This window comes from Akebia trifoliata, chromosome 2 (genome assembly GCF_017979445.1).
Source record: "Akebia trifoliata isolate Shusen 1 chromosome 2, ASM1797944v1, whole genome shotgun sequence".
Lineage (NCBI taxonomy): Eukaryota > Viridiplantae > Streptophyta > Magnoliopsida > Ranunculales > Lardizabalaceae > Akebia > Akebia trifoliata.
Genome location: NC_141376.1, coordinates 3,478,917 through 3,502,356, shown reverse-complemented (window position 1 = coordinate 3,502,356; position 23,440 = coordinate 3,478,917). Strand labels below are relative to the sequence as shown.

General features: G+C 34.9%; 2 protein-coding genes across 4 annotated transcripts; one reads left to right on the top strand and one right to left on the bottom strand.

The window, feature by feature from the left end:
- Positions 1 to 669: 669 nt before the first annotated feature.
- On the bottom strand, positions 670 to 5,622 carry LOC147408851 (SH3 domain-containing protein 2-like). Its single transcript, XM_086422826.1, has 10 exons — positions 5,393 to 5,622; positions 4,095 to 4,217; positions 3,895 to 3,964; positions 3,650 to 3,801; positions 2,339 to 2,440; positions 1,839 to 2,039; positions 1,648 to 1,710; positions 1,346 to 1,498; positions 1,163 to 1,237; positions 670 to 1,041 (listed from the first exon to the last, which is right to left on the bottom strand). The coding sequence occupies exons 1-10, from the start codon at positions 5,450 to 5,452 to the stop codon at positions 925 to 927; spliced, it is 1,116 nt and encodes a 371-aa protein (XP_086278952.1). The 5' UTR covers positions 5,453 to 5,622; the 3' UTR covers positions 670 to 924.
- A 6,109-nt stretch (positions 5,623 to 11,731) lies between these two features.
- Positions 11,732 to 19,947, top strand: LOC147408850 (subtilisin-like protease SBT3.9). Of its 3 annotated transcripts, none has more exons than XM_086422798.1 (11): positions 11,732 to 11,887; positions 11,963 to 12,054; positions 12,229 to 12,326; positions 12,406 to 12,561; positions 13,297 to 13,408; positions 14,201 to 14,744; positions 15,599 to 15,696; positions 15,811 to 16,047; positions 17,482 to 17,596; positions 17,674 to 17,890; positions 18,918 to 19,947. In XM_086422798.1, exons 1-11 carry the CDS (start codon positions 11,801 to 11,803, stop codon positions 19,496 to 19,498), a joined length of 2,337 nt encoding a protein of 778 aa, XP_086278924.1. In that variant the 5' UTR covers positions 11,732 to 11,800; the 3' UTR covers positions 19,499 to 19,947. The 3 variants fall into 3 exon arrangements, with proteins under 3 accessions (XP_086278924.1, XP_086278921.1, XP_086278930.1); XM_086422795.1 differs by having other exon boundaries at positions 15,808 to 16,047; XM_086422804.1 differs by having other exon boundaries at positions 15,808 to 16,047; positions 18,977 to 19,112.
- Positions 19,948 to 23,440: the final 3,493 nt, after the last annotated feature.

Below are 23,440 nucleotides of genomic sequence, written 5' to 3'. Positions count from 1 at the left end.
CTCATTTTACAATTATTTAGTCATGCATATTTATATAAAAATAATTATAATTCTCTTTTATAAAATAATGTTGATTAGAAGATATTTAAATTTTAAAAAATTATTTATTTTTAATTAAAATATACAAAATCCCAGTTGTTGACTCAGCCGAGTTTTAATGATATGGACGAGATTTTCAAAATCTCAGCAAAGTCATATCATTTATCTCATGAAATTCGGCAAGGCTGAGACACCGGGCTTGTTCATGCACGATACCAAGATGCCTTGCGAGTCATCTCGGCTGTTTTTATTTATTATTATTATTATTATTTTTTATGGATGAAATTACAGCTTTTATAGTACTTTTTCCAATGTTATTTTAGCATAATATTTTGAAAAAAAAAAAACAATTGATTTTGAACATTAAAGAAAGTATTCTTAAAGAGTGTCTTGAAATACCAGCAGGAACACCACCATCATAATATCTATTTAAATTTTGATCCATTCTACGAACTTGTTTATTAAAATTTAATTTAAATTTTTTTTAACAAAACTTAAATACCTTATTCACTTTAAATGTTTCACCTAAAACTTAAACATAACCTGGTTTTAAGGACATTAAGAACCAACCCTGAAGTTATAAAGAACTCCCCAGGAACAACAAATATTACCTAAGCACTATTAACAAACTAAAAAACCAAACAAAAGGTCCCTTCACTGGTTATCAACAAACAGTATATATAAATGGGGGAAGACACAAATTTATCACAAAATATGGGAGCGAAAGGTGCCATGTGGTGACAGTGTAAACTGAAATTCTAACCTCCTAAAAAGCGAGTTTTCTTCTCTTCGAAAGAATAAACACATACTCTTACCTCCGAGCCAAAAATACACACATACAAATGCTAGGTCCATCCATCTTCTAAAGTTGACTCATCATATATTTTAAAACACTTCAGCAACCTTGCTGGCAAGAACGCGGTCCCGTCTTTCAACGTATCCAAAAGGGAACCAACCTGCCTTCCCTTTGCATTCACCCTCTGCCCAACCATTATTTGATACCTGTCAAAATCGAGGATTGAGAAATAAAAAATACAATCCGTTAGTAGAATCTTCACAATGAATGTATACGTAATCAAATGTCATAAACAAAACATCAGTTTGGCAGAGTCCGACTAACAACCTTTCGGACAACAACATAGTCACCAACTGACAAATTCAATTCCACGTCAGACTCCGCTTGATATGAATGCAAAACCTACATGAAATTGAAAAGAAACAATGTAGAAAGTGAACAAGCACTAAACAACCATGTTAAATAAATAAATAAGTCATTATTTACAAAACAGAAAAACGAGACAATCACCTCTCCTAAAAAGTACCCCATGCTGTCTGTTGCCCCATCAAATGTTGAAGAGGCAAAGACACCATTAACTTCTTCATATGATGGAGGCGGCGGCATTGGAATGTCCACAACTGGACTAGGAGGAGCTTCAATTCGTTGGCGCTCTGATACCATCTACCAAAATCACAAAAAAATCGTGGTTAAATAAGCAGAATTGTTGAGTGGCCACAAATAGTGAACTTCATTAAATGAACAGGAATCCAAATGCAACAGCAATAGAAGCCGTCACTATAGCAAAAGAACTTGTTGAACTTAGTCCATACCTCGCCTTCAAGTTGATCAAGTATTTGTAGGACTCTCTGATGATAAGTGCGCTCAGATTCAACCTTCAATGCAGAATTTCAAAAAAAAAAAAAATTAAAATTAAAATTTCAAAATCAGTTCCCAAAGTATTTGGCATGCGATTTTGCATTATACAGTACCTACATCAGATTTATGAGTCATAATGCATTACCATGGAAATAAGTCGCTGTAGTGTTAACCTTTGTTGTTGGGACTCCACGGCAGCCATTGCAGCAGAAGCTTCCTTCCCCAACGTTGCAACGTTTGACTTCAGCTCCTGCAGCTTAGTTTCCGCAGCTTCCAGCTTTAAAGTACTATCAGCAGTAGTCATTGATTCCCTTGCTTTCGCCTGACGTTTGGAGACTTCAATAGCCTGCAATAATCCAAAATGAATTGTCAACAGCAAAGCATGGAAGAACTCACAAACTGAGATTTATTATTTATGTATCTTCAAGTATTTGACAAAAAAAGTACCACAGATTGTTTGTTCGGAGGTCAGGTAGAGCTTAGAATTGCAAAACAATTATACAATGAACAGAAGAAAATCATTTGAAGCAATACTCTTTCTAGACCAAATGGAAAGAAATTATGGTTCGTAGTAAAAGAATTATAACCTAAACAAGTATATAGAGTAATACATCTTGCTAAAACGAAGTACATCTATAATTTTACCTGAGCTTCAGCTTCTTGTCTCATTCTATCATATCGCTGAGCAAGATGCCGAGCGTCCTCCAATGGAGCTCCCATTACCATTGCTCTTAATGGCTCCGCAACCTAAAGATTCAAGGTGTTTGGACACCACATGATTAGTTCATTATCAAATCCTATAAAACACAAAGTAAAGCGGGAAAAAAAAATGCAGGAAAAGAAAAAGAAAATCATACTGCTGAAATCATGATGCCAGAAAAGGTCATTAAAATTTAACCAAAATATCAAATCAAACTTTATGGGGCCTTTAACATCATTTAATGACCTGAGCCATGTTGGGTAACACGGATGGTATCCTTGACAACAAGCAAACATGGTTGACAAGGAAAAACCACTCACAAGTACCTTTGTATGCTTGACAACAAGCAAGATATGGCTTTGTATGCTTGACAAGGAAAAACCACGGAATACTTTCGTATCCACGGAACACAAAGTTATGCTTGAAAAGGAAATACTGCAGAATACCTTCGTGTCCCCAGAATACAAAGTACTAGAAAGGAGGTAAGTTGTCACTCACTAGAGTGGAACAACAGACTTACTGTACTAAGGATTAGAAAGAAAGCAAGGTGTCACCCACTGCAGTGGAAGAACAGATTAATACTAAGCTAACATGTAAACTACATTGATAAAAGAATTTAATTTAAAAAAAAAAAAAAACCATAAGAACACTTCTCCAAAACTATTCCTAAGAAAGTAGCATAAATACAATAAGAAGAGGGCACTTCAGGCATGGGTAAGGTCCACACAAAAAGCACTATTTTGAATCAACATCATACAGTATGTGTGTCCAGCCAATACATGCTTCAAAAAGAGGACAATTTTCACAATTAGAACTACATATGCAGGACTATACAGATACAGAAAGAAAAAAAAAAAGTGTAAGAGTGCCTGCATTTGGACTTTAGAGCCATATAAGATACCGCTGTTAAAATTTGAATTCACGGATCAAAGGAAAAAAAAAAACATATAAGGTTTCTTCAATCATAAGAAAATGGAAGTAGTTATAGAGAAGCGGACAACTTATGACATCACTTCCAGATATTCAAATCATTGAGAGCTTCATCCTCTTCATAGATTAAACTTGCAAAGTGAACATAACCCATACCATTGTGGACTGTTAAGTGAGGCTTGAGGTAAATAACTTACTGTTGTGATACAAACTTTTATTCCTCCTTTCCAGAGTTTTTTTTTTTTACAAAAAAATATAAAAATAAATAAATCCAGATGATAGGATTAACAAGATTTCACTTTTTAGCATCAAATACTTGATCACACCTGTGTACCGAGGGCTTTCAGAAGATTTCCACGCTCCTTTTCTATTTGAGAGCGAGCCCGTCCATAACTTAATGCAGCTTTCGACAATGTATTGCCACTAGTACAAGTATTTTCAGAACCATATTTCCTGCTATCTTCTGACAGCTTTGTACCTTACGAAAAATTATGGTTTAAGCACGTGGCGCGGCAACATAAAAAATAATTCAACCCCTAAAAATTAAAACAGCGGGTCAAAGCTGGTTTACCTATTTCAACTTGTTTGGATCCAGTAACAATGTAACCTTCCACACCACGGACAATATCCCTTTGAAAATGCTGAAAAGAGAAAGAAAAAAGACATTTAAAGAATAAGGAAGAAAAATGGAGTAAACTGACAACTATACCAAAGGGGTGCACACAACAAAAAGTGAAGTAATATTATAACTAATAAAGCAGGATAGACTACCTTGCCCGCACGAGTTGATATATAAAGCTTCTCAAGCTTTTGATGCTGCTGAAGTTCTGCCTCATCAGTAACCAGATTATCTGAACCTCCATATCCCCCAGCCCCAAACTGCTTGAGGACAGCCTAAAGGAAAATTCAACATAAGATTTAAAAAAAAAAAAAAAAAACATGTTTCAGCAAAGCCACGAAAAATGCAATAATAGAAAAAATAAAAAGTTTTGTTCTTTTCTTTTTGGGTTAAACTATAAGTGCTCTGGACAGAACTGAATGCAGGAACAATATTCGATTAGCAGATGCCAAATCTTAGGGATAAAGCTTCGACGATGATTGTTGAACTATAAGTAATGAGGATTCAAAATCAAATAACAAAGAGCAATTGACCCAACACTGAATTTGGATTAGCCTCCTGGACACCTTCTATCGAGGAGGCTGAAGATCAAACATGTAAAAACACCTCTGCAATGTTTCAAGAACAATAATAACAAACTTCGATCTATCTAATTTAATCTAACCAAAAAGATAAACTACCGAGACCACTTTCAATTGGCAAGAACAAAAAGGCAACTCAAACAAACTATCTAAATCCCTATCTGTCAATCCAAATGTCTTTTTTCCACCTATCAGTAAAGCCATTTGCAGCGGCAAATAGGGGTAATTAATTAGTTTGACACTCGTGGAATCAAGCCATTGAGATTTTCTTCACGGATTAATTTGAACCTGATTAGTGATCCAATGGATCAGATAACACCACGATTTCTACAGAACTAAGTGAGACAACTAAATCCAAATTTGTGCCTCAAGGAGATTTTTGTGAAAACTTCCTAAAAGATTGTTGTTTCATTGCCTTTAATCATAAGTACAGCCCCGCAACGTGTCCAGGATTACTGATGTTTGGATGTTGTAACTTAGATCCAATATTTAGTGATTTAATAACAATGCTACTTAATCAGATCCAAACAAAACAAACTCAAACACAATCCAAAACCTAGATACCTCGAATTACTAATGTTATCGAAACAATCTCTGATCCTATAAAAGTTACCAAAAACTTCATCGAACAAAGTTTTTTTAGAAACCTAACTTTGAGCCTATGACCTATATACACTGATAAACAAAACGAAACGAAATTCGAAAAAAGAAAAAGAAAAAAAGAGAGATAGAAATCTCAAGATATCTGAACAGATCGATCGCGAAGATTGAAAGAGTGGAGATTGCGTTAGATCGATTAAAGAGATTCAAAAATCAAATAGGGTTTGGTGTTAATGGAGAAAAAGAGATTGGAGGGAGAAAAGAAAAACCTGTTGTTGCTTGGCGACCTGTTCTCTTAGCTTCGTGGCTTGTTTCCTGATTGCTTCCATTCCCGAAATGGTTAGTTGTTCAGAGCTTCTTCGGTCTAAGATGCAAACCAAGACCTCGTCCGACGATCTGTGAGAGAGCGAGAGGGAGAGGGAGCTCTTTGTCCGAGTGTGTACCAGTGTACGTACACTTTACGCTGTATGAAATATTTCTCCCAGTTAGTTGTTCTAACCGATGGATTTGATGACCATTTCCTTTATTTGACTATCGCTTTTTATAATATATTTATATTTATTAGACAATAGCATATTTCCGTTTTGGTATTTATTTATTTATTTTTACCAAAACAGATATGTGATTTTCATGGTTTACTTTGAATTTGAATAAGATTTTTTTTTTTTGTGTGTATTAAATTCAAATTAAGGGTGCTAGAAGGTGGCATGTGCAAAAGCACATGTATTAAAAGGATTTATTTGTAATTTTGAAAATTAAGTAACGAGATTATATTATATTTAAATGTAAAAGTGAGGGCATTTATGATCACTCAAATTTTGGTGTCGAACCACTTCTACTCTATCTTCTCTCATTATAATTTATTTAATAAAACACGAGTGATTATTTGCTAACAAACCAACATTGTTTTAGCATGTGGTATTGATGACGTAAGTAATAAGAAGAAAATTTCACTTCTACCCAAACATCTATTTCTCATAAATCTTTATTTTTAGATTTCAAATCTTAAAAAGTATTGTGGAATACATATGGATTATCATATTGGCAATCGAACATCAGGAACTTTTAGATTTCATGAAAAACTTCATGGTAAAAAAAATGAAATACATATATATAATTTTGAGCTTGATCAATGGTGTTGAAAATGGACGGCTACCGAGCACCCAAATTTAAAATAAAAATATAATGGTGAAAAATAAATATATTTTTTAAATTCATAGAATTTCATCCTCTACAACATTTTTGTATTGGATTATATTTTGATTGTGACAAGATGATCTTATTAGAAATTTTCTGTCATTTACCATGAGTTGGAGAGAGAAAAATTCTCTTATTATTCCTTATATCATCCACATGTCAAAATGGTGTTGGTTTGTGAGCAAACGATTACTAAATAAAAGCACAAGTGTAGGGCTCATTTTTGTGGGGGAATCTTCCATCTACTTAGAATAAACATTCCATCCAATAATATTTTTTGTGAGATCCACTTTATTGTAATTCCTCTTCACTCTTTCTAATTTTACCATATTTCATTTTTTATTCCTTTAATAATATTTTATTATTTTCATTTTTTATCCCTAAACTTGATTTTTTTAATGAAACTCCTTATTTTTTATTTTTTTGCTTATACTCCTTTAATTTCAAAGAGAATGCATGTGTTGTAGGCACGGGCAAACTCTAGTAATAAAGATAAAAAAGGAATGATTCTCCCAATCTTACAAAGACTTCTTGATGTGTTGCATGCAAGAGAAATTGACTATAATTGATTATTTGTTTTGGGCGGCCCATGTGACCGGTTTTTTTCCTTTACACAGTCTTAGCAAGGGTTCTGGCTAGGACCACAACTTGGGATCAACCTGGGTTCAACCCAATTGATAGGTTGGGCCGAGTAATGTATAACTTGAGTTGAGCCTAGATTAATCAACCTTAATTTGGGTTTGAGCTCAAGTGAGGGATTGGGAAACCCAATTCAATCTGAACCCAAGACTATTTAATAATATAAGTATTTTTATATAGTTTAATATATAAAAAATCTTTGCTAATCAACACGAAACGAAGCTTGTTCAACAAGTCCAATTCAGCCAACTTGTCCAATTCAAATTAACTCGAACTCAACCCTAGTTTAGAAACTTAAGTTCAAGTTGAACTGAGGTTATTGAGCTCAAACTCAATACTCAAGTTGAGAGTCGAGGTTGAGGATTTTGCCACTAGAGTTGAGCATGGATCTACCCTCCAACCCGCCCAGGTTGCAGCCATAGTTCTAGCAGCCTGATTAATATAGCGAGGTCAATATTTCAAAATATACTTATTAAAAGGATCATACAATGGACATCAATTTTGGTAAAAATAAATGAGTTGTGATGAATGCACATGGTAAATCATACGCAGTTGATGTGACAAAGGCACAAAATCATAGATCTTTTTCTTCGGGATACACAAAGAAAAGATCTGCTGTTTTGTACCCTTGCCACATCAGCCACGTATGATTTACCGCATGCATTCATCAGTATTCAATAAATATACATCAAAATGATTATATACAATAAATAGTTTTTTGGTCTGTAGACCTTCAAAAACAAAACATAAGAATTCGGCGTCTCCCGTGTTTGAAATATATATAGAATGTATCGCATGCTCTAAATATTTTTAAATAATATTTGAATTATTAATTTATAGCATAAATAATTAAAAGCAACTATGATCATTGTTGACCAAAGCAGTGAAATAGTAATGTTGCTAAAGTTTCAAAACTATTTCTTCAAAAAGCATTTTTTTTTTTTAATAATAGGTTCAACAAATTTACCTGTGTAAGTTATCCACACAAAAATAACAACCACAATAGCTGGCGCTGGCAAATGAAATAATTTATTTTCTGAAAAACTGAAACAGTTCCAGGGTGTTCCAGTTATATTTGAATTTTCTTACAATAATAATTTTAAACCACTGTCCTTATTCAATAATCCCATCTCCCAAGCATATATCTTAGAAGGAATTTTTTTTTTTATAAATGTGTATCATGTTATTTTTATCTATGTTTGAGCACACTTCTCCCGCTCAAGCAATTAGATGGTTAGAATCATTCAATCAGACTTTTTATTTATTTATTTATTTTGATAAAGGAGTTCTCTTACATAAGATCCATTGATCATATTATCCAAATTAAGGGTGTCAAATTCAATGGGCACCCATTTAACTGAACTGATGGGAGGTTCTGTCCTTTTTTATTGAAATCCATTAGAGTCGGGTCTATTGGAGTCGAGTAGATTGAGAGTCAGAACTGGTAGAAACCAATAAAAATAGAGAATCAAAATTGTTTACAGAGAATTTTTTGATAATTCCAATTCTAGTTCCATTGATTTGAGAAATGGAGCCAATAAGAATTGGAATTAAAAAAAAATAACGATTCTAATTATGGTTCTTATAAGAACCAAACAGGAACCAATCAAGATTAACATTTTAACTTGGAATATACAATGACTCCTTATCAAATGCTATAATAGTCAATGCTATGTGGGTTCAAGCTTTGATATTAGCAACTCATGGAAATATTTACTTAGGAATCTAATAAGAGTAGTGTGGGGGGTATTTTTTGAAAAATGTAACATGTGCCAATCTAGAGGAAATTTAGTTGAACGCCCGAATTATTAGAGAAATCGATTCGCATTAAACCGAGTTCCAAGGATTTGAAACTCAATGGAGGGAATCACGGAGAAAATTTGGGAAGATTTAAGGGAAGAAATCCCTATAAATACAAAAGTACAACACATCGAAAGACATGCAATTTTTTCTCCGAAAATACTCTACATGATATATATAAAAAGTCTTGACTTAGATGTCAAAGTGGTGTTGTTGCAGGCGTACCTTAAAAAGTAGGAAGACGAGAGTTCTTATTAGTAAGAATCACAAGGTAGAGCAAATTTTTGCATCTACAAGTACCTAAGAGAAATTGACCATAAAGTGAGTCATTGATGACATTGGTGGAAATGACACCGTGTGAAAAGGACAAGCCCTGTATTTGAAAAGTTTAACAATGCAAAAACCATTATAAAACTATTATGGAGGTTTGAAAAAGAGAGATTCTATTGCCACACCAACATTAGCTAACGCGACACTAATTCATATGAAAATTGTCGAAGGATTAGCAAACATTTGGGGTGGCATTATCAAAAGTTTGTGTGGTAATAAAAACTCTCTTTGGGAAAAGGGCTTGTGTCCAGGTACAAAGTTGAAAGTTGTCACATAGTGGACCATCAACGATATCAACTTCAAAGTGTGATAGTGTTTCACAAGTCACAACCCTTAAAAAGACGAGGGCTTTACCATTTTAGTACCACTAACATTAGATGCTTTGGTGTATTGGTTAGTGATAAAATTCAAGATGATTTGAATATTGGAATGCTTCTTCGATAAGAATACATTAAATATTAAAAAAATATATCAATTACAAGTTACATAACTTAATAATTATCCTAATTACATGATTTAATCTTTCAACGCATTTCAAAACACTTTAATAATATAAATCATAAAGTAATACTCTCACAGTTAGATTTGCATCATTATGAACTGTTTGTAATGTAATCAATATGTTTCCTTAGATGTAAAACAAATTTGAATTGAGAAATAGATCTCATTCAACCAACTCCAAATCCCTTGGATCAAGATTTTGGGATGGTGATGAACAATGAATATTATAGAACAAAGACATTTTAACAAAAAAATGCAAAAGCTATTCTATGCAAATTAGAACGAATTTTTGAAAGAGAATATAAAAGCTGTCATCTATCGTTTCTTTACTACTGTCTGTGTCATCCTTGTAGATCGTCCCATTTCATTTTTTGTGCCTCCTAATTTTCACAAATCACTCCATGGATGCATTTTCTTCAACGGCATTCAACGTCTCTATCCATGGTAGGTGTGAGCTATTGTTCCTTTTATCCAAAGCAAGAACAATAAAAAAATAAAAGAAAAAAATATTTATTACTATAATGAGCAAAGGGTGAGTATTGATGATGCAAATCAACAGTAGTTAATTTTTTTTTTTAAATTCCAAAAATATATTTGCATTATTTTTAAATGATACAACATATTATAAAGTTAGATTATTTATTTGAAACTTCTAACAATATCTTAAATTAGTAAAAATGACAATTCTAAAACCTTGTATAAAATACCATTTGTTGTAACTTTTTTTCTTTTTTTTTTCCGGTGATGGGTAAGCTAACATAACTTGAACCCACGACCTCAAAGTTATCTATGGGTCTAAGCCTCATTTGTAGTAACTTAGTGCACCCACTAGTAATAACATACAAGTGTCAATATAATGCATGTATCTACCTCATCTCTATTCTCCTGTGACCTTTTAGGAACTAGGATTAGTGTCAACAAACAAGTACGGGGAAGAGAAATACATATTGTAGGAAATAAGTCACGCTTACACGTACTCAATTGTTCTTTGGACACCGAGCTTCCCATGTCGATAGAGACTATAATTTCCCTTATATGCGTGATATGAACGTGCAATTCAAATTTAGGTCAGCGTGAAGTGAAGATCATATGAATCTTTAATATTGTTTGACAAATCTAAAAGACAACAATACAATCAACTAAGCTTTTATAGAATTAAATGTTGTATGATCAATAAACATTATTCCTATTAATAAATTGAATGTAACAAGATCATGGGATATATAGGCGGATGAGAGGAAATAAATAAATAATGACTGTGGTTTACTAAGACTAACTATAAATTGACATGCTGATGACGTGCTTGATGTGGCATATGCATAGAACCATAGATCTTTTATCCCTTGTGTATCCTGAAGAAAAAAGATATATGGTTTTATGCACTACCACATCAATCGCATCAGCTTATCGTGATTCTTTAAGTAAATGCATTAGTTTCAACAGATAACAAACTAAGAGAAAATCATGTTCAACGAAGACCCACCCCAATTGTCTTGAGTGGAAATAAAATACAAGTTGAAGGTCCTAAAAGAATAAAAGAAGGGATTCACGCTTCCACCATTCGTTTTCTACAACGGGTCTGATTCAGATTTATTGCAATTTAATTGAGTTCCAATCTGGAACGGATCGAGCTTATCATGTTAGTCCATGATACAATCTAAAGTTGATATTTTTTTTGCCAAACTCACTGCAATATATTTGGCGTCAAGTAGAATGTGGGTCTCACCAAGGTCAATGGGAGATTATTTTCATAGCACTACTGATCACCTTTGACAACCGAAAGTGCTGTTATTTTCTATCATATCTTTGAGAGCCACTTTGAAAATCTCAACCTTGTTTTTGCAAATGCGACATTAGACCATTTATGGAAGTCAAGTCAACGATTACAGATTTTTGACGATTGGAGAACAAATCACATCCGTCCATCTTTCCCAAACTCGCCTTTACCTTTTCAAACTATATCTCACGCGTTTTGGGTCACGTGCCCGTCGATTTAACCCAAAAGGCAAACAATATTATGGTGCACTATTAGCAGTAGTGGCAGAGCAGGTATACTTACTGCGATGACAAAGACTAATAGCTCTTTACAAATAGCTTTGCTGACGTGTCTTCAAGTTCAAGTGTTCAACTACTTTTCTTCTCTTTCAGCTACTATAAAATCTCTCTGGATTCTACATACTTCTTATCTCTTGGAGTCTACTCTACTAAACATGTTTACTTCGTTTTCTCTTCTTGTTCTTGTTCTTGTTCTTGTACTTGCTCTTGCTCTGCAACTAGTCTTCATCTCTGCAAGCAAAGTGAGTTTTCTTGGATTTATGGGTTTGTTTGGTTTTTCGTTTTCTTTCTTGAAATGGGTTTTCTTCGATTTCTAGGTTCACATTGTTTACATGGGGGAGAGACGTCATTTGGATCCTCAACTTGTTGAGAGCTCTCATCTCGACGTCCTTTCTACTCTGCTCAAAAGGTGGAGTGTTATTTGCTTTTGATCTTTTATTGAATTTTTACTTGTTTTAAAAGGTTAAGCTTGAAAACAGTCTAATTTAGTAGTTCTAAATACACTGTTACATAGAAAAACGACTTTGTTTAAGAACCCTAAGTTAACTGTACTTTACTTCTTTATCCAACATTGGAATTGTAGCAAAGAAGTTGCTAGGGCGTCGGTTCTGTATAGTTACAAGCATGGATTTTCTGGGTTTGCTGCAAAGTTAACTCAGTCTCAAGCCGAGGCTATTGCAGGTGTGCCCATTAACACATCTTCTGTTTCCAAGTGTATGGAGTGGAGATTGATGATCTTTTAATTGTAATGCGAATGCAGGATTACCCGAAGTTGTTCGCGTCATTCCTAATCGAATTCTTAGCTTACATACAACTAGAAGTTGGGATTTTCTGGAGCTAAAATCTCATCCGACGGATGGAATTCTCTCGAGAAGTCAATCGGGCAATGGGTCAATAATTGGCATCCTGGATACTGGTAGGTTAGGGTGTCAATGGGTACCCAATTACCCGATGTACCCAAAATCGGTTAGTTGGTTTTGGGTCTACCATTATGGACCCGATCGCTTTGGGTCCGGTTCTGGGTAACTATCTTAAGGACCCAATAAGAATTGGGTTTCCTTTGGGTATCAGATTAGTAAATTTATTTTATTTATAACATTTATAATAAAATTAGCCGTCTAATTAAATACTTACAACAAAATATCTTGAAGCAATTGTACTTGAACTAAATTAAAATATAAAGAAAATTTGAAGTCTAATTTTTTTTACTTTTTCTTTACGTGAATGTTCATTCATTTTACACATTTTTATACAATATCAATAACAAATAAATGGTCCATACCATAATTTTCTACAACTTTATTCTCAAAAGTTTGATTTGCTGGAAGAATTCATTGTTGATCTTAACTTTCAATTGAGAAATTACAAGTTGTTACATTTATAAATAATTCTATTTCTAAGGATACTCATTTATTTTTCCCATTTAAAAAAAATATTCTCTATCTTAATGGGTACCCGATAGGTGCCTGAGGGGTATCGGATATTTGTAGGGTCTTCTAAGGATCCCATACACGGAACTGAAATTGATAAGAACTGGAACCGAGTTCTAGGTATATGTGGAACCGACCCGTTGACACCCCTACGCATAGGTTTGTTTGTGAGTGTTTCATTGGGGAATTGAGTTTATTTATGTTCATGTATGTTGGTGCAGGGATATGGCCTGAATCCAAGAGTTTCAAAGATTATGGAATGGGAAAGGTTCCAACTCAATGGCATGGGGTGTGTCAAGAAGGAGAAAAATTCAAAGTTTCCAATTGTAACAGGTTAAATAGCTTCTCATTTCACTTTAGTTTCGTATTTGTTTTACTTTGCACTTTCTCATAATTTTTTCTTTTTGAACTAAAATAATGTCTAAGTGGACATTTCCAATTGATTGCCACTTTGAACATGTCTCCATCACAATGATCATACATCAAAATTTCACTAGAATTCGCTTGTGATCTTTACAATTGCATCTCTTGTTCTAGTTCCCTTTGAAATTAATAGGCAAATATAATCTCTGAGGGATGATATTGATGGGTTCAAATTTTCCCTTCACCCACTTGCTCATCAAAAAGAAGGCCCATGCCCATGGCCTTCAACAAACGTGAACAAAATTTTGTATAGTTTAGATCCACGTGATATTATTTTAAAGAGTAAAGTTGAAAAATGTCCTGTAGTTCTTTCGTATTCAAGATAAATTGTCTGTTTGGCACATGTGGTTTAGCAACTTATCCCATTTTGGAAAATTAACATCCTTGAAGGATAAATTTTTATCAAAATAAAAAGTTAGGCCTGCTTAGATTCTATAAAAAATAGGTCGCTCGCCATATTCTAGTTTTAGAGTTCCAACAAGAATCTCATGTCAAGAGTTTTAGGGTGTTTGGGGTGATTCAGTTTTAGATCACTAAAACCATTCTTAAATTGGAGCTGTTGGACAAGTGATTTTATCTTATTGTGAAAAAAAAAAAAAATGAAATATTCACAAAAATTCTAAACTATGATATTTATGTGATGATCAAATTAATTGAAATTCACTCAGTTCAACTCATCAATTTCTAGACTTCTTTCTGCAGGAAAATTATTGGTGCACGTTGGTACATCAAAGGATTTGAATCTGAGTTTGGAAAGTTGAATAAGAGTGATGGCGTAGAGTTCTTATCTCCCCGTGATGCGGTAGGGCATGGTACTCACACCTCATCTACCGCTGCTGGGGCTCCAGTAGGAAATGCAAACTTTATGGGACTCGCTGGAGGACTAGCAAGAGGTGGTGCTTCTGCAGCTCGATTGGCCGTTTACAAAGTCTGCTGGGCTACTGGTGGCTGTAGCTCAGCCGATATTCTTGCTGCTTTTGATGATGCCATTTCTGATGGTGTTGATGTGATTTCGGCGTCTCTGGGTGCATCACCTCCACTTGATAGTTATGTTGATGACGTTTTGGCCATTGGTGCTTTCCATGCTGTGGCCAAAGGAATAAGTGTAGTCTGTTCTGCAGGAAATGCCGGTCCTAATCCTGAAACAGTTATAAATACTGCCCCTTGGATTATATCTGTTGCAGCAAGCACAATTGATAGAGCTTTCCCTACTACAATCACTCTTGGGAACAACCAAACGATTGTGGTATTTCCTGCGCCCCTTTTTAATGGTAAATAAGTGTTTTTAGTACATGTAGGCACAAGGATGCATGTGAGCAGAATGATGCATGAAAACATTTAAATTCTGGCCGAACTATATTGAACTGTTTGGATCAATTTTGCTTTTGCAGATACTATGTTGAATTATTCAAGCTAATTATGCATCATGTTGTTTCCTAACTTCTAATATTGTATAAATAGTAATACAAATATATATACAATGCATGTATGTATGTATGTGTGTGTGTGTGTGTGTGTGTAATTATGCAAGTCTAAATTTTGAATGATAAATAACTGATATATTTCTTTTGATAGGCAAAGAAAGGATATGCATACATACCTACTTTCCTGCATACATATACACTCATACATGTCTACATATGTATGTCAGCATACATGCATGCATATATATGTTTAAATGTATGTATTTATGAGATACTAAAAGAAAAAAAAAAGTGGAATACAAGTCACAACTCACTTGTTTGAATTGTTGGTTTCCACCAAGAACAGTCAAACATTGACTTTGAAAATGTACTATCTTATAGGCTGATGTAGTTAATTTGTAGTCAAGTTGACCTTATTTTAGTGAACAAGTGCCACATCGGAATAATTCCTTTAGTTCTTGATGTGGTCACAAGGAAGTATGTAGACGTAGGCCTGAAACAGATCTGAACCTTGTATAATATCATAATCCTCATTATCCTCAAGCCTTACCCCCAAAGATTTGGGGTCAGCTTGGAAGCTTGTATAATATTCACCCCTTATTTCAACGTCACTTTTAGTTTCTTAAATTTTCATAATAGAGACAACCGGAACTCAGCAATTCATTTTCTCATGCAGGGGCAAGCTTTATATAGAGGGAAACATGTGGACAAGTTCTACCCACTAGCGTATGGAAAAACCATTGCTTCCAAAGATTCAGATGAAGATAAAGCAATGTAAAACTGCCGTGCATTTGTGATTTGTCTATAAAATTTAGCTCCTCAAGCTCGAATTATATAGGGAAAAAAGTTAATTCTCTGTATAAAGTTTTTTTTTTTTCTTTCCAGAAGTTGTGATGTGGGATCTCTGAATAAAACATTAGCAAAAGGAAAGGTGGTCATCTGTTTCCGATCTCGGCAACAGAGGTCAAGCACAGTTGCTGCAAGAACTGTAATGGGAGTCGGGGGCGTTGGATTCATATTCTCACAGTTTCCAACCATGGATATTTCTTCTTCCTATGCTATTCCCAATGTCCAACTTGATTTTGAAAAGGGGACATCTGTGATATCATACATGCAGACCACGAGGTAATTCCCGACAGCAGTAAGTGTTTGGGCACAACCTGCACTCCAATTAAAATTGCTTTCTAGTGTTATCGTTCTGTATGAGGTCCTCCTAAAATTTCATTTGCTTAGTTGGGCCATAAATACTTTCCTCAATGCTATTGAAATTTCCTTATTTTAATAAATGATGTAGAGGGCTAAGATCAACTAATAAGACTCTCCTAGGCAAGTGGCTTTGGAGATTCGGGAAAGAAAGAAACAACTTGTGGAAGAGGGTGATTCATGCTAAATATGGAGAAAAGAGGTTTGGTTGGTATAGTGGTGGGGCTAAAGGATCTTACAGGTGTAGTGTGTGGAAAGGTATTTTGAAGGGTGTTGATATGTTTGATAGGGAGATTAGATTCAAAGTTGGGTTGGGGGACAAGGTTAGATTTTGGGAGGATATTTAGTGCTGTACTTTGTCTTTGGCTACTCAATTTCCATCCTTGTACGCTTGTTTATTGAAAAAGTACAACTCGGTGAGACAGTGTTTGATTCGGGACAGTAATACGGATTCTTAGGATCTGGTTTTAGGAGGAACTTCAAGGACTGGGAGTTAACTGAGGTCACATCTTTCTTATCGTCTTAATTCGCTTCAATTTAGAGAGAAGGAGTATAGTAGGAGGGAATGGTTCAAGGTCAAGGACAAGAGGTTTTCTGTTAAATCCCTTTATAATTGCTTGCTTCTGTCACCGTCCATCATTTGGTCAACTCTTATACCACTCAAGGTTTCCTTCTTCTAATGGCTTGCCTCTTTGGGTAGAATCCTAACCTTGGACAATTTGATCTTTCAGGGGTGGATCACCCCAAAATTTTGTTACTTGTGCTCGAAGAATGGGGGAGTCCGGCAACCACATTCTTATTCATTGTCCCTTCTTGTGTGGTATTTGGATATTCTTTTTATCTCATTTCCAGGTGATTAGAGTTTTCCCTCTTTCTCTTTTCGCACTTTTTGAGGGTTGGAAATTCAATATCTTCTCTTCTAGAAAGAGGTATTTTTGGACTATCCTTCCTTCAGCCATTGCGTGGGATCTCTGGAAAGAGTGCAACAACCAAGTGTTCTAGAGTAAGGAGAGCTCATCTGATACGGTGATTTTTGGGTTACTCTTCTTTTGGTTGAAGATGAGTAATTACTTCGAGGGCGTATGCTTCCAAGATTTTGTTTTCAATTGGGATACCATTTGTGACTCGTAGCACCCCTTCGGGCGTGTAACTTTCTTTTCTTTTCTTTCTTTTGTTTTTAGCTTATTCGTGTTTTTTTGTCTTGTTGTTTGGGGGCTATCTTAGCCACTTTTTCTCCTTTCTTTTCAATAGAAAATTTTATATTTATCCAAAAAAAATAAAAAATGTAGAGGTTAAAATTGAGCTTGTTAAACATCAAGTTTTTTAAGATTTCTTGACGAATTGTTTTTGTTATAGACACCCAAAAGTTAAGTTCAGCATTACAAAGACGACTGTGGGCAGAGTAATTTCCCCAGAAGTGGCATTCTTTTCTTCTAGAGGACCCAATACACTCTCTCCCACGATTTTGAAGGTGCTTCTATTATTTTTTATTTACAAAATTATATTCCATTGACGAGTACATAATATATCTTGGATTTTCTTATGCAGCCTGACATTGCGGCCCCTGGGGTGAATATCTTAGCTTCATGGTCCCCCGCTTCTCCCTCACCTGATATGTATCATCACCAAATAGCTCCACTTAATTTCAAAATTGAATCGGGAACATCCATGGCCTGTCCCCACATATCCGGAATCGTGGCTCTTCTCAAGTCCATCCATCCCAACTGGAGCCCTGCTGCAATAATGTCTGCGTTGGTCACAACAGGTGAAAAACAGATCTTTTTCTGGCATTTCTTCCAGTTGGTGTTTCATTATTATCTGTTATTAAAATTAGGGATGCAACTTGGTTCGGTTTAGGGTCAAGTCAGAACCGAACTGACATAGATCGGTTGTACTAAATAAGAACAAGAATCAAACTGAATTTCCAATAGAACCAAACCAAACTAAGGTGGGTTGCCAATATCTTATAAACCTCTTTGGAATTTTATATAATAAGTTACTAATCTATCCATAAAAAAAATTCATTACTCCATCCAATATATATAGGCAAGCATTCGGAGGCCCTAAAGAGAGCCAAACATTTTTCAAAATAAGGGTTTGAAGTTTTGGAATGCACCGAATTTTAGAGATCATCCTCACAAAAAGTCAGCCCATTCTGAAACTTCTAACCCATACATTGAAAAAATGTTTGGCTCTCTTTAGGGCCTCCGAAAGTCACCCACATATATATATATATATATAGGGTCCGGTTCAGCACCCTAAGCTTTACCACACACTTTAACAAACGTGTTTTGTCTTACATGGGTTAGAAGTTTTGGAATGGGCTGATTTTTGGTGAGGATGATCTCTATGCTGAGGAGATCATCCTCACCAAAAATCAGCTCATTCCAAAACTTCTAACCCCATCAAAAATGATTTACAAAAAATGGACGGTCTACGATTTTTCAACGTGTAAACATGGGGCTAAACATTTTGGAATGAGTTGATTTTTGGGGAGGATGATCTTCTAATCATAGAGATCATCCTCACCAAAAATCAGCCCATTCCAAAACTTCTAACCCATGTAGGACAAAAAACGTTTGTTAAAGTGTATGGTAAAACTTAGGGTGCTGAACATTGCCCATATATATATATATCATTTATCCATGCTCTCCTTGAATGGAGAACCGAACAACAAACTTGTTCCAAACCAAGCTAAACCAGCCCAAAGCTATTGGTTTGAACTGGGCCAAGTTGCAACCCTAATTAAAATGTCCTGAACCAATTCATGGACCTCTCTTTCTTTCATCCAGCCTCCATAAAAGATGAATATGGTCAACCTAACACCGCTGAGGGATTTCCGCACAAACAGGCTGACCCATTTGACTATGGAGGTGGTCATGTTGATCCAAACAAAGCAGCAAAACCTGGCCTCATCTACGACGCGGGAATCTCAGACTATATACAATTCCTTTGCTCTATGGGCTACAATGACTCCGCCATTAGCTTAATGATGATGCGTGAAACAAAGTGCCATAAAATGTCTACATTGCAAACTGACCTGAATCTTCCTTCCATATCCATTCCGGATCTAAGGGAGAGTTTGACCGTCTCAAGAACGGTTACAAATGTTGGTCCTGCTAGGTCCATTTATACTGCACGTGTTAAATCTCCTCCTGGGGTGACTGTGCGAGTTGAGCCATCAATTTTAGAATTCAATTCTACAGCCAAGAAGATAAAGTTCAAGGTAATTTTCCGTTCTAAGCTGAGGGTGCAAAGCAGATACTCCTTTGGAAGTCTTTCGTGGAAAGATGGAACACATGTAGTAAGGATTCCATTGGTCGTTCGAACTGTTATTAATGAGGCCGACCCTGGAAGTTGTATAGCATATTGACTACGTCCTGCTGTATCCTCTCACATGTCCTTGGCAACCTATTGGCATGTTTGCAGCAGCAACAATAATAATTGGAAAGATAACCTCAATGGAAACAAGGCAAATTATGGGGCTCCAACTACCGAAGCATCTATTGTTCGTGACTTAATATGTGTCGTTCAGCTAACTTAGTATTTGAAACGATGCACTACGAGAGAAATAAATTAAACCAGATAAGTGCTTCATCAAGTGAAGTGGAACAAATTGAGAAAACTGAACAAACTTCCAAAATTCTTGAGAGAACACAGAATTATTGCTTAAGTTTGTAAATCTGAGAGACAAAAACTTCATCTGTGACTGGTACTGAACATACATGTGCATCAGGTGTTATGTGTAATTTCATCTTTAATAATTTCTTCTAATTAGTAAGTTATCATTAAGTTTCAAGTACTATTGAATGAAGGTTGTAATCTAACTTCTTCATTAAGCTCTTTATTGAATGATGTATGTATGCTTAAGCATGGAGACCCACACAATTATGCCTACTATTATAATGGGCTTGGGCCTAAAACATGCCGTGCCATCTTTAAGCTAAGAAAGCATATTTCTACCAGGGCTTTAGCAGAAACAGCCTAGCCCAAATCTAGTTCATTAATACCCTTGATTTTGACCAAGATATTCATACTATAAACAATTCTTAGATCCAAACCATAATCTAGGAGATCTTTGGCTTCTCTCCATGTTGATGGTCCGTGGGATTGATAAAACACGATTCACGATGACCATCTAATGATCCAGATCTGGGTAGAATGTCTTCCTCAGGATGTCAGCATCATTTTTTTTTCTTCTATAATGGTGGAAGTATAAGAATTGAGATCCCTCACTTTGGCCTTTGTTCTTGGAGTTTTTCATTGTTGCCATTGTCTAAAGCCTCCTAACTAACATTATTTGGTCGGCAGCTCTTCTATGCAAGTAAAGAATGTAACTACCATGGTGGTCAGCCGAATGCCTAATCATCTTGTTGCCCCGCGCCATAACGCAATACCAGTTGAGCAATAAAATGATAAACATCATAACATCCATCTGATTGGTGATTTCTATAGATTGGATTATGTGCACTTTTCTTAGGTGAAAAGTTTCGATTCATAAATTTTACGGTGTCAATGACTTGGCCACCAAGTCGGGATTTGGGAATAAGTTGGATAAACTGAGAAAAAAAAAATCCTGTTAGAACTAAGCTTTTGTAATTGTTCTTAAGTTGTGTTCACATATTATATCATCGAATCAAATATTAAATGAAAAAAATAAATTGTCAAATATCATATTTATATGATGGGTCAGGTGTGGCACTCAATATTGAGAGCAAAAAGTTGTGCTATATGGGTTAAAACTAAAAGTTTCGAATTTGACTGATTTTTTGTTAGAATGATATCTATGGTGAAGAGATCATCCCTGACAAACACACACACACAAATCAGCCCACTCTGAAACTTCTAACCCTTTTACCATTAAATTGTAAACCACTTGGGTTAGAAGTTTTAGAATGGGCTGATTTTATGTGAGGGCTTGAGATCATCCTCATAAAAAATTAGATTATTAGGATAATGATCCAAAATCACTCTTCTTAAAGGTATTTTGGTCTCCTAGTTATTTGGGGTCAATTTGGTTTTTTTGTAATTTTTCTAAATTCTTAGAGACGGTTTTCTTGGTTGGGGTTTTTTCTTTGTCTCAAATACATTGTCATTATTGAAAATCTTTGAGAGGATTTTGATCTACAAGCTTGTGGGAACAAAGTTGAAGCAAAAAGATAGATGGGTTTGATGGCATGTGTTGGTATGAGAGGTTCTTATTGATTTTCTCTTCATTATAAGGCATTCTCTGTAAACTCAACCTTGTAATTTTCTCCAAGATTGATAGTGGTAATTTCGTTGTCGGAGTACCTATGGATATAACCCTCATTGGATGAACCACATAACTCTTTGCGTTGTGGTTGTTTTTCCTAATTTTCTCTTGCCTCCATTAATTTTTATCAAACATATTTTGCTTGCTATTGTTCTTCTGATATCTTTTATATTATTATTGTGGGAGTTCTTTACAACAAGTAGTATCATAGCATCCAGTTTGTGTATACAAAGTTTTTGATAAATTGCTTGTAAGAGATTTTTGCAAGAAAGATGGCAAGTATTCGATTTGAGGTGGAGAAACTTGATGGGAAAAAAGATTTTGAGTTCTGGAAGATGAAGATCCATGACTTGTTAATTCAACAAGGACAATACAAGGTTATGTATAGTAAGACAAAAATAAAAAACAATGAGCGAAGATGATTGGGAAGAACTTGATTTGAAGGTACGAGCAACCATTCGTTTGTGTTTAACGAATGGGGTGCTATTCAATATTATTGAGAAGAAAACGACAAAAGACCTATAGGTGAAGTTAGAAGATTGTATCAAACAAAATCTCTAACTAATCGAATTTTCTTGAAGAGAAAATTATATTCTATAAAAATGAAGGAAGACACGAAGATTTCGGAGTACTTAAATGAGTTTAACAACATTATTTGTCAACTTGAAAGCATTTATGTGAGGATGAAAATAAAGGATAAGACGATGAATTTGTTATGCGTGTTATCGGAGTCTTATGAAAATGTGGTCATTACTTTGAGTTGCATTAAAGAAGATGCTCTTAACTTGGATGTGATGTGTGGTGCATTACTTGTCGATGAGCTTCAAAGGAAGTCATCCTTGGGAAGCTGAAGAGACTCAAATATGGAGTCTCACATGTCAAGAAGCAAATCCAAGCATCAATCAAGATTTAAAGGTCATTTTGACAAGAAAGGTTGTTGGTATTATGGCAAAATGAGACATATAAAAATGGATTGTTGGAAAAGAAAGAGATCGAGTAAAAATTCAAGTTCCAACAAAGATATTAATAACGAAAAACAAAGTGCCAATGGAAAGAAAGAAGCTAATCAAGTTGAGGAGTCTACATCTTGATTTATGAAAGATGAAGTGCATATGGCTCAAGACAATCCCATGTTCTAAGAAAATTTGATTATTGATAGTGGTGCTACTCATCACAGGTGCCCCTATCGATCTTGGTTTAATTCATATAAACCATGTGAAGATAATTCGATTTTGATGGGAAACAACTCAACTAGCAAAACAATTGTAGTTGGCATGGTAAGGTTGAGAATGTTTGATGGGATGATGAGAACACTAGAAGGTGTTAGACATGTACCGGAGTTAAATAAGAGTTGGATATCTTTTTTCAAATTAGTCTCAAGTGGTTACAAATTCACTAGGCAAGGTGTAGTTCTCAAGATCATCAAATGAGCATTGGTTGACCAAAAGGTGTTCAAATTAATAACTTGTACAAGTTAGTTGAAGAAACGATGGTTGGAAATGCAAACATGGTGGGGGAAAATGATGACCTTTCAATAAGGTTATGGCATTGGAGGTTAGGCCACATGAGTGAAGAAGACATGGTGTGATTGATAAAGGTTGGAACCAAGGAGAATTTAACGGATATGTTAATAAAGACAATTCAAGTAGAAAAGTTGAAAAAGAGCTCGACTTCTCTAGATTTAAAGTCAATATAAATTTGATTATTTGGCATTGGCATGTAGGTGATTTTCTATCAAAGTGGAAATTGTTGGGTTTAGTTATATAAAATCACCATTCTTTTATTTCTTAAGGTTAATGATTTTGTCCAAGATGATAGTTGTTGTTCATAAAAGGGGTTTCTTTAAAATGAGATTTTCTCTTTATTAGAGAGTTTGAGAAAACATTGAATCTCTATATATTTATTTCTTTTTCTCTTGTAAAACCTAAAAGCTCAAGGTACTTGAGGGTGATTTAAAAATTGTTATTATGGGTTTGTAACAATGGGAGTGGATCAATTTCTTATTTTGATTCTTACGTGTAGAGATTTTGTGAGTTTCACAAGAGAGTTAGAAGTAAATAT